The following is a 16463-nucleotide window of genomic DNA, read 5'->3' as shown; positions in this document are numbered from 1 at the left end:
CAGATCACACTGTATCACTTGACCTCTGGAGACATTGGAGCCTCATTAGTTAGAGTCAGTCACACAAATACTCCAGGCCAATGTGACTCCTCCAATAAAAACCCTGGACACGAAGGCACAGGCCAACTTCCCTAAACTGGAAATACTTTGTTCTGTGATACATTAGTGCTAAGAGAAGTAAGCTCTCTGCATATATTTCCACTGAGAGAGGACAACTGGCAGCTTGTGCTTGTTTTCTCATGGACTCTGCCTTTTTCCCTTTGCTGACTTTAATCTGTATCTCTTCTCTATAATCATAACTCTGTGTTCTGTATTTAAGAAATCATCAAAACTGAGGGCCATCTGGGAACTCCTCAACACAAACATAGGAAGAAACTTTTGTGATCTTGGGGTAGTAACATGAGAATAAATGCATTAGCCCTAAAGAAAGAAAATGATAAATTAGACTTCATCAAAATTTTAAATCTTTTTGCTTTAAAAGATAACATTAAGAAAATGAAAAGACAAGCCACAGAAGGGAAGATAATATTTGCAACTGTATATCTAGAATACAGAAATAATTTTTATAACTCAATAACAAGCCGAACAAAGATGCGCAAACAATTTGAAGAGATATTTCTTTCTTTAAAAGGACAAATTGCTATTAAGCACAGGAAAAAGGGTTCAAGATCATTTGTCATAAGAAAATTAAAGTTAAAATTACAATGAGATACTACTGAACATAATATAAAGATAGATGATACCAGGTTTTGGTAAGAACTTGGAGAAACTGGAATCCTCATACATTGTAAATGGAGATGCAAAATGATACATTATTCATAATGTCTCCAAAAGGGAATAATAATACAAGTGTCCTTTAACTGGTATTGGATAATCAAAGGTGGTGTATCCATACAATGAAATATATTTAGCAGTAAAAGGGAGCAAAATACTTTTTCACGTTACAACATGGATGAACCTTAAAATCATGCTAAGTAACAAGAGTTAGATGCAAAGACTATATATTGTATGATTTATTTTATATGAAACATCAAAGAAAGGCAAATTTATCGACAAGGCAGATCACTGTTTGCCCAGGGCTGGAAATATAAGTTATAGTTATTGGCAAAGTGTTCAAGGGACTTCTTTGAGAAGATGGAAATGGTCTACAATTGTGGTGGTCGCACAACTCTATAAATTTACTAAAGATCACTTAATTGTACACTTATACAGATGAATTTTACAGTTTAGAAAATTATACCTCAATTAAAGTGTAAGAAAAATCTTGTACGAAAAAGCTGAAAAACAAACAATAAATAAATAAGTTACAGACTGTGTAAGAAAGAGATAGGTCTTCTGCTACAGAAAAATGAAGAACATAATAAGGATAAGGAATATAAGGAAAGGAGATGGGAATTTTGCAGTATCAAAAAGGGTGGTCAGGGTTAGCCTCTAGAGAAAGGAGCTAGCCAAGGTGACGTCTGGTAGAAGAGCTTGCCAGCCTCAGGGAAGAGCATGAGCAAAGACAGAAACATATCCCCAGGTTTGAGGAAGAGTGCAGAGGCTTGTGGCATGAAGGAAGAGATTGGTAAACGATGAACTCAGATAAACAATGGCAGCAAGGAGAAAAAAAATACAAGGCCTTATCACTCATTGTAAGGTTCTTGTTTTAAGAAAAAATGGAAAGCTACTAGAGGCTTTTTAATAGAGAAGTGGCATAATCAGATGTACAATTTCAAAGCATGACTCTGGAGGCTCTTTTGAAAATAAATTTTAGGTGTGAAAAAGTAGAGAGGGAGGAAGCAGGAAGACAATCTCAGAGTCAGTGAGTCCAAGCCCCATGTTGGGCATGGAGCCTACTTATAATAAATTTTTTTAAAACAGTTAAATCATAATTTCATAAAAATTAGAAGAGCATACATCAAAATATTAATTGTATTTCTTTCTTTGAGGAAATTATTGATAATTTTGTGCCTCTGCATTTTCCAACTTGCTAGCCATGTGTATACACTATTTCTATAAAGGAGAAAAATAATTTTTTCAATATCCAGTTCACTGAACATGGTCATAATGTAATCAAACTTCTGTTTTGCCAAATTTTTAAGTCAAAATGGTTACATATGTGAAGTAAACAGTGATAAGTGGTAGCAATATGAAGAGCAGTTAAAGGAGCAACAGATGTTTCTTGACCACAGAGCAGTGAACCCATGCTCCCATTAACATGCAGTAGTATTATTACCAAGTAACTTTCCTGGCATTATGGGACTCTCTCCTGTGTTTGTCTGATGCCTGATTTTTGAAATTGATAAGCACAGTTCCAGCCATGATGAATATAACCTGTATCAACCAGGAAAGTTACAGTTATGCTCACATAACAATCTCAAAGACTTAGAGATGTTTTTTAAATGTTAATTTATTTTCGAGAGAGAGAGCAAGAGTAGGAAAGGGGCAGAGACAGAGAATTTAAAGCAGGCTCCAAGGTGTCAGCGCAAAGCCTGACACAGAGCTTGAACTCACCAACTGTGAAATCATGACTTAAGCCAAAGTCATATGCTTAACTGAATGAGCCACCCAGGCGCCCCATAAAGGGAATTTCTTATTCCATGACGTGGCCACTACAAGTGGGTGAGGGCAAGTTATCTAATAATTGTAGTCATTTAGGGACCCAAACTGCCCAAGATTCCATTTTGACATGGTCTACCAAGATGAAATCTATTAAATTATGAACTGGTTTGTAAAGTATCTGCCTCCAAATGATACACATTATTTCTGTTCTCATTACATTTGCCAAAGCAAGTCCTATGGCTACAAAAGAATTGCAACCCTATGATGTACTCCAAAGGGAAAACTGGAATAAATGAACATCAATTATTTTTTATTCTTTAAATTTGTTCCTTGGTCATAAACTATTCTTTCAAAGAATTGAGCATGGGATGATGACACAGGTCAAGTTACCTACAATAATTATTCATAAACTAGCTTACCCAGTGCTTTAATCAGGGATTTGTGATGGCAATTATGTTATCTCCTAATATGGATCTCTTAAGTAGGCTACATATCCCACAAAGTATTATGAGTGTGAGGTAAGAGAAGAAAATATGAGCTTCAATTCATGTTTGTTTCTACATAAAAAAATAAGAAAATTAAGCTATCCTAGTAGTTAATAGAAATGTTTGTAACATTTCATTTTAAGTTTGCTAATATTTAATATTAAAACATCTTAAGGGTGCCTTTGTGGCTCAGTTGGTTAAGTGTCCAGCTCTTGCTTTCGGCTCATGTCATGACCTCATGGTTTGTGGGATTAAGCCCTGTGTTGGGCTCTGCACTGAAGTGTGGAGCGGACATGGGATTTGCTCTCTGCCCCTGTCCCACTCACATGTGCTTTTTTTCCTCTCTCTCTCTCTCTCAAAATAAACAAATAAAAAAGAAAAAATTAAATTAAAAATCCTAGTTTATTTCTACATCAGATGGTCATGTAAAACATATAGTCCACGATATACTGAGTTAGATTGGGAATTCCAAAAAATGAGAGTTTAAAGAATGTTCTAATCAAGAGAAAGGTATCCGTGTGCACCGTTGGTGAGAATCCAAACTGGTGTGGGCACTGGGGAAAGCAGTATGGAGGTTCCTCAAAAAATTAAAAATAGAACTAGCCTATGATCTAGTAATTGTACTACTAGCTATTTACCCAAAGGATACAAAAACACTAATTCGAAGGGATACATGCACTCCTTTGTTTACAGCAGCATTATTTAAGATAGCCAAATTATGGAAACAGCCCAAGTGTCCAGCAATAGATAGCTGTATAAAGAAATGTGGAATATCTTATACACACACACACACACACACACACACACACACACACACAGGAATACTATTTTGCCGTAGAAAAGAATGAAATCTTGCCGTTTGCAATAACATGGATAGATCTAAAGAGTATAATGCTAAGTGAAATAAATCAGTCAGAGAAAGACAAATACCATGATACACATATGATTTCACTCATATGTGGAATTTAAGAAGTAAAACAAATGAACAAAAGGGGGGAAAAAGAGACAGAAACCCAAAAACAGACTCTTAACTATAGAGAACCAATTGATGGTTACCAGAGGAGAGGCTGATGGGATGATGGATAAAACAGGTGAAGGGGATTAAGAGCACACTTATCTTTATGAGCCCTAAGTGATATATATATGAAACTGTTGAATTGTACACCTGAAACTAATATAACTTGTATGTTAACTACACTGAAATTAAAATTAAAAAAAAAAACTGTCCTAATGATTCATTTACTTGCAATACTTCCATATAATGAATTTTACAGGAGTCAAGTTAAGTTGATTTAAGAATTGTTATAATCTTATTTTAAATATACTAACTTTCACAAAATAGACAATAACTTTGCAAGATGTTCACTAAGACACTTGAGAATTGAAGACTGCAGGGCCTAATAAGATGAAAATGACAGCATGACATATCTTATTCCTAGTACTAACTTGTCATTAAATGCATATAATTGCTACCTATAGAAACTGCCAATATCAAGCTTATGAAGATTATTCCACATATAGATTGACAGCCACCAACATTAATGAAAATCTGCTCTAAGCATATATTATATACAGTACATATTGTTAACTTTATCTTTACTTTATCCTCTTATCATTCTTATTATTATGTATGTTTTAGAATGACCATAAATATCAATAAAGAAAATACATACAATAAGGGTACGAACTCATTTTTTTTTTAACTGATGAAGCCTGTGTTCAAATTAAGTCTTGATCACTGATGGAGCATTCCAGCCATGCGCTCACTCAGTGTCCAGAACTGATTTTTCAATTGTCTACTTGAAATTTCCATTGGACAAATAACATACAAATGTATATTTCACATGACCAAAACAGAACTTTTGCATTCTCACCAAAGCTTCCCTCCCCTGGTTTCCACAACTACTCTGTCAAATGCACAAACATGTATCTTCCCTTAAGACTTTCCTTTCTGCTTTCTTCTGTATGTTCTAAGTCATAGGAATATTTTTCTCTTCTTCAGATACACCAAGCTCTTTTTCACCAAGCTCTTTTTGTTCTCCAGATGTTTGCATTGGCTGTTAACTCTGTTTGGAACACTCATCTCCCAGATATTTTCTTGGCTAATTTCTTCTCAACATTCAGGTCTGTGCTCCTAAATCAGCTCTTTAGAGTGGCTTCCGTGATCACCTTCTGTTACAGGCTCCCACCTGCTTGCCTGCTCTGTACCAGATTATGTACCCTATGGCCCTCAAGGTCTACAATATCTGTATCTCCTCACCTCGTCAGCCTCCTCTCCCACCACATACCCCTCAGTTGCTCTGCTTCATCCTCACTGGCTTCTTTGTGTTTCTCAATTAGATGAAGCAAGTTGTTATGTGTTTTGCACTTGCTCTGTCCTTTGTAGGAGTGTTCTTCCAGATAGGTGCAGGCTCATTTCCTCAGTTTATTCTGGCCCCTGCCTAAATTTCACCTGTTCAGAGACACCTGCCTGAATCACTCTCTCAAAAGATATCTCTTCTGTCTGCTTCAGTTTACTCTCTATCTACTTAGTTTTTCATGGCACTTGTATATATTTTAAATCTATCATCTGTTTGTCATTTGTCCCATTCACTGGAATATAGGCTCCAGTAGAATAGGAGCTTTGCATCACTCCCCACCTCCCCCCACCCCCCAACACACACACTGTAATTCTAGCCTGCTGAACAATCCCAGATCAAGTTTTTGTTTTTATTTTGTTTCCGGTGCAAAAAAATGTGGTTTTATTCAAACATGGGACAAGACCTGTGGACAGAAAGAGCTGTACTGGGGTTGTAAGGAGTGATTGATTATATACTTTTAAGTTGGGAGGTTGGTTATGGAGAGCATAAGTCTCTAAGGAATTTGGAAGCAAGGTTTCCAGAACCTTGCAGGATCATTTACTGCAAGTAAAATCTAGTAAAATCTTAGTCATGAGACCCTTCAGATGTATATCAGCGGGACATATTCTTTGAGGGTGACAGCTAATACATATCTTGGAAGGGGATAGAGATAAAAGAAGTTTCCAAAATTATTTTCATATGTTAAAGAAGACTTACAGGATCTTGGAGGTTGGGCTAATGTCAATCTAAGGTTGCTTTTTGCCTCTAGCAAAGTATTAACATCCAGGCAGTTGAGTTCCTGGAGGAAGGTCACTCTGATAAAATATTTTATAATTTATATATGCTATTCCATGCTGAAACTCACTTGTTTCTCTATAAAACATGTTGCTATGATCATTGCAGTATAATCATTATTTTTGTTTTTACAATTATATTTTAATTTAACTCTAGAGGTCAGATGTTTATGTACATTATATGTTGATGCATTTTGCTCAATTGATTCCTAGAAAGTCTGCAATGGTTTACATACACACTGATCGTGTCTCCTTTCATTTCTGTGCTTTCATGCCTACATTGGGTTTTGTGAATCTTTTTAATATCTGTGGTCTAAGAGGTGATTAAGAATAATTTATTGCTTGTTTGTGTTTTAAGGTTAATAAGTTTGAAAATATTTTATGATTCTGGCATGCAAATTGCCCTTTACATATTTTCCCATTAAAAATTTTTTATTCATTTTTATTGTTACTTAATGATTTTTATACACATTTATTTTTTAATAAGGAAGTTTTCTTGGGGCATCTGGGTGCTTCCGTTGGTTAAGCATCTGACTTCAGCTCATGGTTTGTGGGCTCAAGCCCCGCATGAAGCTCTGTGCTGACAGCTCAGAGCCAATACCTAGTTTTAATATATTCTTCTAGGGCCTCTTTGTTTTTATTGTTAACATTTTAACTTTTAGTGTTTTTTTTCCTCCTTATTTAATTTATGTTGTTATATTTAACAGTAATGGAATTCAAACTCGTTGTATTTTACTTTTTAGAAATGGATAATCAGTTTTCCTCATTATATGCCAACATTATGGTAACCATAATAATAGTTAAGATTTCCTGTGAGATTTCTATGGCCAGTCATTTTGCTAAATATTTTATATACAATAATTCAATAAATCTTCATATCAACCTTCAAAGTTATGACAAATCCTATTTTTCTTGAGTGAGGGATGAGGCAAATGTCAAATGTTAGAAGTCAACTGAAATTATCTATCATTTGTAACAGCCAGGAGGCAGTTGAGTTTTTAACTCACAGTTCTATGCTTCATAATAAGGTTCTTGAGCAACATGTTATTAAAGTAGCATTCAATCCAGTGACACATAGCCTCATGTCAGCCTTTGTCAAGTTCCCTCAAGCCTCTAAACTCTCTTGTTGTGGAGTCATGATGACAGAACAGGCAAAACCTGGTTCTACGCTCTATACTGTTACAAGAAGCAAAAACAACAACAAAAAAAGATAAAGTATATATTTCCCTGCACTAAAAACAAGAGACACCAAAATACTGAAAGTAGATGCTTAGAAAAAGATATTCCAAAAGAAACCTGGAGAAATAATATTATTATCCAACAAAATAGAACTTAATAAAAAATCAATAAAAATAGAGTAAGAAGATATAACCCTCACTAACATAGACACAGGCAACAACTCAGTCTCAAAAATATGAAGCAACAAAAGGGAAATAAGGAATGAACTAGAAATCCTGTTGAAGGATTTCTTTTATAAAAATCCCTTGAGAAAAGCAGATGAAAAATAAGCAGTCAGAGCAAAATTTGAATGAAACAACTAAAGACTCAGGTTACTTGGTATATATGGAGAGATACCAAACAACAAAACATTTACTTTGAGCACATGTGAAATATTCCAAAGCAGGATATGTTTCATACCATGAAGTAATGGAAGACTCAATCAATTCCAAAGAAACAATATAATGCAGACTATTGTTTTCTAACAATATACAATAAAATTAATTAAAAGCAAAAGACACTAAAAGAAATCCCGTATTATCAGTAAATAAATAAAAAAATAGTCATTGGGTTGAAAAGAAATAAATATATTGTACTTTGAACTGCATAACAGAAAACACTACATGGTAAAGTTCATGAGAAGCTGTTAAAGAAGCACTTAGAGGAAGATTTATAGTTTTAAATTATAATCAAGAGAATCAAGAAATGTTTCTAAAATGACTACTGATTCAACCTAGGAAACTAGAGGATAAGCAAGGAAGCAAACAAAAATGAAAGAAAATAATGAAAATTAAGTCCCAAATCAACAAAAGAAAAAAAAAATAGAAAATATTAACAAAACCAAATTCTGATTTCCTCTTCCAAAACTTCTGTGGTTGGTCATACAGGATAATTCAACCAAATTTTAGGAAAGAAATTAAAAGATTTTTTTGCAAATTACCCATAAAATGGAAAACAACAAAAACCTCTGTAGTTAATTTTAGGAAGCTAGTTTTATCTTAAATCTAAAACAGATGAATTTATTAGCTCATTTCAATTATGATTAAAAGCAAAAATCTTAAATACAATATTAAATTTCTACATTGTATTCCAAAAATGTAGATATAATATGAAACGATTCTTCAACTCAAGAAAATCTTTAAAGGTAATATATTAACAGACTAAAGAAGCCAAAGTAAATCATTATCTTATCTATGAAGAGAAAAATATTCATTGGATTCAATATATATTTATTATGAAAACACCTAGCAAGCAAGGAATAGATGAAAACTTCCTTAATTTAGTGAAGGTTAAATACCAATTTTATTATTTTTTTAAGTTTGTTTATTTTGAGAGAAAGAAAGCACTAATAGGGGAGAAGCAAAAAGAGATGGAGAGAGAGAGAATTCCAAGGAGGCTCTGTGCTGACAGCTGGCTGACAGCCAATGAGGGAATCGAACCCACAAACTATGAGATCATGACCTGAGCCGAAATCAAGAGTTGAATGCTTAACCAACTGAGCCACCCTGGTGCTCTAGGTTAAATATGAGTTTTAAAACATTACACTTAAAAAGAAGGAAGTTTTGATGCATTTCCTTGATGATTAGGAATTAAACAAGGCTTACATAATACTGGAGGCCCAGGCCTACACTATGAAGGTAAGAAAAAAAAAAAAAAGGTTGTAAAATATAGTAGGAAAGTGATGCAACTCTTGATACTTTCTAATGATATCAGTATCTATTGCTTTTAGAAAAATCAATGAAATAAAAAAGAGGAACTATTAGAATTAATGAGTGTTCACTAGTACTTGCATTCCTTACTTCAGTGACAGCCAGTGAAAAAACAGAGGCTATACTGTTTTTAGCATATATATATATATATATGTAGGTGTATGCATTCTAGGCAACATTGTCTTAAACTCTAATACATGATCTAGAAGATGAGTTTTGCTTTTCTTTTTCTTTTAATGAGAGAGAACATTGCTCATAGATGTGAAGATCTTACTATTTACAAGTTGGAAGTCATAATTTAAGAGATCTCTATTAGAAGTTCCAGCTCAGCATGGCTTCATTAAGAATACTACTAAATATTTAAATGAGAAGTAACACCAAATTTGTACATCTTTAGAAGAATTGAAAATGACTTTACCCAAAGAAGTTTTAGTAAGTTCAGTATAACAGTCCAAAAGCATGGATAGGACATTACAAGAAATAAAAATTATAAGCCATTTTCTTCTCTAAAGAGATAAAAAATCTTAAAACAAAAAAAAATAGTAAACCAAATTTAGTGTTATGACCAAATTGGTTTTATTCCTCACATTTTAATAATAAATCAATATAAAAATATATTCATCACAAAAATCATAGAATTGGGATTAAAAATTATTATTAGAAAATTAGACATTTCTTTAACTTAAAACAAACATACTTCATGATGAATTATTGAAATTTTCTCTCTGTGGTTATGAATGAGCAGGGGAGTCTTTTATCATTACTCCTATTCAGTATTATATTAGAAACACTAGTCAGTTCTTTAACTGAAAAATAATATGATAATTGGAAAGAAAAGATAAGATCTGTCAATATCCATAAAATACATGAATGTGTATACAACAAATCCAAAATAATCTAAAGATATATTTTTAGAATTCAACAAATATAACAAAGAGAAAATGAAAGTTTCAAAAGGTACTATTTATAATGGAATGAAAAAAATCAAATTAAGAATAAAAGGAAGTACAAGAACTCCACACACATAAAAAATATAAAGTGAAAAGAGATCTATATAACTAGATAGCTATGTCAGTTTATGGATGAGAAGACTTAATTTAAAATAGTGCCAATTCTCTTTAAACCAAGGCATTGCTAAGCAAAATGCGAAGAGCACTTTAGTGGAAGTTGGGAAGTTAAATGTATATGAAATGTATATGAAAATTCAAGCTGCCCAACTTGAAGGAGAATAATACATTGGAAGAACTTGTTCTACAGTATAATTCTCAAATTTGGTGGCATGTTATAATTATCAGGGAGATTTTTCAAAACCTCATGGTGATACCATACTTATCACATAATTAAATCCTTATCTTTTGAGGAGAGATCCAGGCATCAATATTTTCAAAATATACCAGGTGTTCCATGTGCAACCAAGTTTGAGAACCACAGCGTTTATAGCATATTATCATACATAACATAACATAAATTATGTATTCTTGCAAACCTGCCTTAATTAAGATAGGGTAAAATTAATGTAAGAATAGCAATTAGTTGAATGCAACAGAATAGAAGCTGTGAAAGGAGAATAACGCATGGATGGACACTGTTTACAAGTAATGGAGCACAGTAAGGCAGTAAGAAAAAGGCAGTTTTTCAGTAATAGTCACTGCACCAATAGAGTGCTCACTGCTCCATAGAAGACAAAAATAAACATTAATCTCAACCTCAAATTATATATCAAAAAAATCAATTTTAGTAGATTACAGATATAAAGGAGGGAGTAAACAAATGGAATAGATGCTAAGAGAATATCTTCATGAACTTAGGGTAAAGAAAATTTTGACAACACACAAAGAAGAAAATAATTATAAATTTACTACATTAACACTAAAATTAAAAACTTCCATTCCTCGAAAGGTTCCATTTAAGAAATGAATGTCAATCTATGGACTGAGAGAGGACATTTGCAACACAGGTAACTAACAAAAAACTGACAAAGGATCAGGACCCTTCCTCTCTCTCTCTCTCAGTCTCTCTCTCTATATATATACACATATATATAAATCCAATAAACCCAAAATGTGTATATATATATATCCAATAAAGAATTTATATTCTTTTTGTAAACAAATATAAGAATTTATATTCTTTATAAAATTTATAAATTTTATAAAATTAAATCAAATTTATAAAATCCAATAAAGAAATGAGCAAGAGACATGAACAATGTCTTCATAAAATAATTTCCTAGATGCCTGGCTGGCTCAGTCGGTGAAACATGTGACTCTTGATATCGGAGTTGTGAGTTTGAGGCCCATGTTAGGTGTGAAGATTACTTAAAATAAAGTCTTAAAAAAACAGCATTTTTAAGAGGTCATTAGTCACCAAGGACATACAAACTAACCATGAGCTACCCTTACACACTCAACAGAATAACTGCAATTATGAAGACTGATAACATCAAGTGTTACCAAAGACATGGAATAATTGGGACTCTCATATACTACTGGTGGGAATGCAAATTAGTATAATTACTTGGGAAACTTGTTTTTCATTATCTATCAAGCCTGACCATATACACACCATATGACATGGCAATTCCACTTATTCTTATACCCAACTGAATGCACATACATGTGAACACACTTGTACAAGAATGTTAATGACAACATACAGGTAACAGCTCCTAAGTGGAAATATACCAAATGCCCGTTAACAATAGAATGGATAAATAAATTGTAGTATGTTTATCCAACAGACTGTTATACATACCAAAATGAATAAGCTATATAGAACATCATGGGTTAATTTTACAAAGATAATGTTGAACATATACACCAACCAGAAAAGAATACATACTATAATTTTTCATTTGTATAAAGTTCATAAATGGACAAAAGTCAGGATAACAATTACCTTTACCTTTGGGGAAGATGGTGGGTAATGATTGAGAATGGGCACAAACTACAGCTTTCAGAATATTTGCAATTTTCTATTTCTTGACTACAGTAGTGGTTATATAAATGTGTTTACTTGTAAAAACTCATCAAGGTGTGCACTCTTTTCTCTTAACTGAAGTATAGCATAGTAGTGAAGTAGTAAAGAATGAAGATGGTCGGAATATGGACACACATGTCACATTCTTTTGTGAGATGACATAAAGACATCAATTTTCCTCAAGTTAATCTATAAACTCAATACAATCTGATGCAAATTCTACTAGGATTTCTTAAGTAATTAATTTCTCTAAAAGCATAATTAAAAGATCTATGAATAGCTAAGCGAACTTAGAAAAAGGGAGCTAAAACAAGGCAGTGGTCTATAAATGAAATATATTTTGACACTTAGCCTGGAACTATTGTTACACACATAGGGTGATGTGGGCATGGCCAAGAAAGAAACACGGATGGAATAGAAGAAATATTTCAGAGACAGACTGATCCAGATGTGAGTACCTAATATGATCTAATAGTCACACAAATCAATTGGGGAAAATGACTAGCTTCTTAAATGGTACTGGGAAATCAGGTTTATTATATGGAAAAACCTAAAACTGGGTCTCTCTACACCATATCACAAACTGTCCTTCAAATGGATTAAAAACTAAATGAGAAATATAAAACCGTAAAGTTGATATACAATAATAAAGAAAAATATCTTTGTAATTTCATATGCAAAGCTTCAAAAGCACAAACTATGAGACAAAAAAAATGATTTGGGACTGGCTTAGGAACAAAGATACATTTCATGATATTGTATACATGGAAAAATATGGTCTGATTCTGTATAATCAATTGACAAATGAATTAAAAACAATGCAAAGCTGATGCTAGCAGAGGGGTGTGTGTGTGTGTGTGTGTGTGTGTGTGTGTGAACTATATCTGATATTTGTCAGTTTTTATTTCATGGTATATATCTAACACATTATTTTTGTCTTGAATGGGAAAGATTTGCCTACCAGCAGTTATTTAACTGAATTTTCCAGTAGTGTGTCTGGATCTAATTCTACTACTGCCTCAACCTTACCACTCTTGTGACCAGAAATATATATTTTCCTAGAAAATAACTCTTTGTCTTGCGTGTATTCAAACTAACTCCTTGAAGATTATAGGGTACATATTATAGGCTTTAACATTCTTCTACTGAATCAACATTGTAAGTCACATCAAAACACACATACTTATTCAATAATCTTAGTTAGGCCACTACAGAAAAAGTGCGAGAAACATTGGCATGAGCAGCATTGTGAAGTGGTTAAGAGCTTGGTTCGTTTTTCTTTCTAAATACTGTGCTTTTAATAATTGTTTTTGTTTTTGAAAACACTAACTTTTTTTATATCCTAGAAATATAAACATGGATAGCGACTTTTCACTCTTGAAGTATAACCCATTTCAAAAAGGCAGAAATAATTCACCATTCATGTTGGACTGTTTGAAGGCCTCCAGAAAGCTCAAGCTTTTTGCTCAATTCCTTTTCCCTACATACCCCAGAGTCTTATCTAGTATCTTTTCTCTAGCACTCTTAGATGATGACTGTTTGTCAGTTACCTTCTCTCTTTTGTGATTACCTTCCTTTCAAAGGAACTCACTTATTTTCTATTAAAATTTCCCCCTCCAGTTCCCAAGAGTATATACCTTATAAGAACTTTCTAGCCAGCCAAGAGATAGGAGAATGCTTACCTTCAAAATAGATGCCTGACAGAACTTCTAGAACCCTGGGGAGGGTCCTGAGGTCAAGGGAATGAACGAATTCCTCCAGCGTCATTGCCATCGCTTTGACTTGGGTCTTCTGCAGACGTGGGACCTACAAAGCTCCTGGCTTCTGGGCGTCACTTGTCTGCAGCTATTGTCTCCCTTTCTCATCCCTCCCTCAGGCAGGCAGGGATGTCACACTACAGTCCAACCGGGGTGGAGTAGTTCTATGTGGGTAAGACTGTGAAGAGGGAAGGAGCAGGCAGGGGACAAAAGGTGTGACAGCTCTTTTTGTTCTCATTGTGGCTTCATTTCCTTCTGACACTGAAGTAGAACAGGATGGGGGGGGGGGTTGGTGAGCATATCGGAAAAGACAATGTTAAAAAAAAAATGAGAGTTAACAGTAGCTTGCTCTGTCTGTTGCCAGTCCAGGTGTGCATCTACAACAGCAGCAAGACTGTTTGGAGTTAGAGTTGCTTGTGGCTTTTCAAACCAGAAAAGAACAGGAGTACAGAACGAGAGTGTGATCTAAAAAATGGCACCATGTTAATTCTTTATCACTTTAGTTCATTTCTAAAGTTTGGCTTTGTGCCTTATTTGCATACTCTCAGTGCTTTCATATTAAATTTGGTTACAAAAGTGCTTTGTGTCAGCTCTTTTGAGAAATCTAATACTCTGAAAAGAGATCGAAACCAGTTTTTATTCTTCCACATTAAAAATTTTTGCTGAATCTTAAAGGAGGGTGGGGGAGGGGCACAGTACGCAAAGTGAAACAGTAAATTAATCCAGTAAATTAACATGAATTTTGTAATCACCACAGTGCAGTGAAAGTATCTAAATCTGTTGTAAGGAAACAGTTTCCTGGGTTTAGCTCTGCTTTTGATGTAGAGGTGGCTTCAGCCTTATCGTCTCTGTGTCTCATTTGGCTCAATTATTAAATGAAAAAAAGTAGAAAGAGTCAAATAAATTAAACAATTTCTTCCCAGGCTAAAATTCTGCAATTCTGACTCTGTGGTCCAAATTTTAACAGGGGGAAATGCCCAAAGTCAAAGGAAACAAGAGGAACCTTGTTGAAACAGGTCTCTTAAAAAAAAATTCCCCCCTCTATTCTTCATATTTAGGCAGAACAGTGTTTTAGAACTAGTGTACACAACTCAAGCAGATATTTTCTAAGTCTCTTTAAGGATGAATAAAAGAAGACTAGTTGGTATACATACAAGTGAAAGATACTAAGAAGCTGCACATTCTCCTTATAAATTGGACTCCAGGCTCTCTGTTGAGAAACTGTTATGGCCTTAGGCTGCAGACAGCATAGGCAGATAGAGGGGGTCAGGGCTCACCCCAGCTCCACCATATCCTTCACATAAATGACCAAGCAATAAAAGCACAGCCTTAATTTGAGATAGAGCTTGCAGAACTCTTTCGGCTCTTATATAATCATATTTGACCTTTGCAATAATCTGCCCAGATTAATTCCTTTCTTTACAAAACTAGAATTTACGGGGTTCTGTTAATACTTTTTCACTAGTAGCTTCTGCTTCCTCACTTACAACTCTTTTGTCCCCATATCTCCCAAACTTGATCAGTCTGCTTTCTGTACTCCTCCTCCTAAACATAATCTCCTTAATCCACTGCAAATACTGTTTACAGGCTAACAGTGTACTTTACATGGCAGAATATATAAAAAAGGCTGCTGTGGACTGCTCCTTAAAAATCATACATCTTTTAGAACTGGTGCTACAACAAATTTCATTTCATACCTAATCCAAGCTAGACTTCACTTGCTGTTTTTGTTCTTGTTTTTAGTTTCCCCAAATCAACTTTCTATCCTACTAGCCAACGAAGGCTTTTTGAAACATTACCAATATCTTATAGTTATCTATGCTACCCCTGCTTCTGCTCTTGGAACAGATGACCCATGGTTTCTGCTACAATCCGATTCTCTTTTCCAGTCTCAGTTAATGAGACTATCATTCTCCCAGTTTCCCAAACCAGAAGGCTGCATTATGGGAAAGGCCATCTCTGGCCTCCAAATCCCTCTAGCCTTCTATAATGTGGCAATACTCAATATCACTTACTCTGTTCTTGCTCCATATCCCCACTGTTACTACTTTAGTCTAGATCCTAATCACTTTTGACAGTGTAGGACAAGGAAGTTCTGACACAACTAGCCAAGACAAGATTGACAAATAAAGGCATTGCAAAGGCACTTGAATCACCAGCTAGTAAAATGAATTATTGAAGTTCAACAACTAAAATAGCAGATTACAAGTAAAATAATAATCAGATTAATGAAGGGTCAGATGCAAACCAGAGTAAGAGCAATAATTTACTACATGAAAAAGGTGAAATCCCAAAGCAGAAGAATGTAGAGAATGTTTTGTTCAACAAACAGTTGTTAAATAATTTTTGAAATATAAAAGTTAGTTTCCTAAAATTCTGTGCAACAAAAGTTAAATCTAGATAAATTTAAAAAATAATTTTAAATTAAAAAAAATAGAAAAAAGTCTAGAGAAAGTAAGCATTTTTTTTTCTTTTTCTTTTTTTAAGGTTTATTATTTATTTATTTTGAAAGTGAGAGAAAGTGTGGGGGGGAGGGGCAGAGAGAGAAGAAGAGAGAGAATCCAAAGCAGGCTCTCTGCTGACAGCAGGAGCCCTCAAGGCTCAATCCCATGAGCTGTGAGATTATGACCTGAGCTGA

The 16463-nt window shown here is 34.1% G+C and overlaps 1 protein-coding gene across 1 annotated transcript in view; it reads right to left on the bottom strand.

Annotated features, from left to right (window-relative positions):
- Window positions 1-14056, bottom strand: part of THEMIS (thymocyte selection associated) — a 176276-nt gene extending 162220 nt beyond the window's left edge. Inside the window, exon 1 of the mRNA XM_039255840.1 lies at window positions 13751-14056. Coding sequence (XP_039111771.1) covers window positions 13751-13841 — 91 coding nt within the window. The 5' untranslated portion in view covers window positions 13842-14056. The remainder of the gene's footprint in view (window positions 1-13750) is intronic.
- Between the last annotated feature and the right edge of the window lie 2407 nt (window positions 14057-16463).

Source organism: Hyaena hyaena, unplaced genomic scaffold (genome assembly GCF_003009895.1).
Source record: "Hyaena hyaena isolate Hyena2069 unplaced genomic scaffold, ASM300989v1 scaffold_549, whole genome shotgun sequence".
Lineage (NCBI taxonomy): Eukaryota > Metazoa > Chordata > Mammalia > Carnivora > Hyaenidae > Hyaena > Hyaena hyaena.
This window is presented reverse-complemented; position numbering and strand designations above follow the sequence as displayed.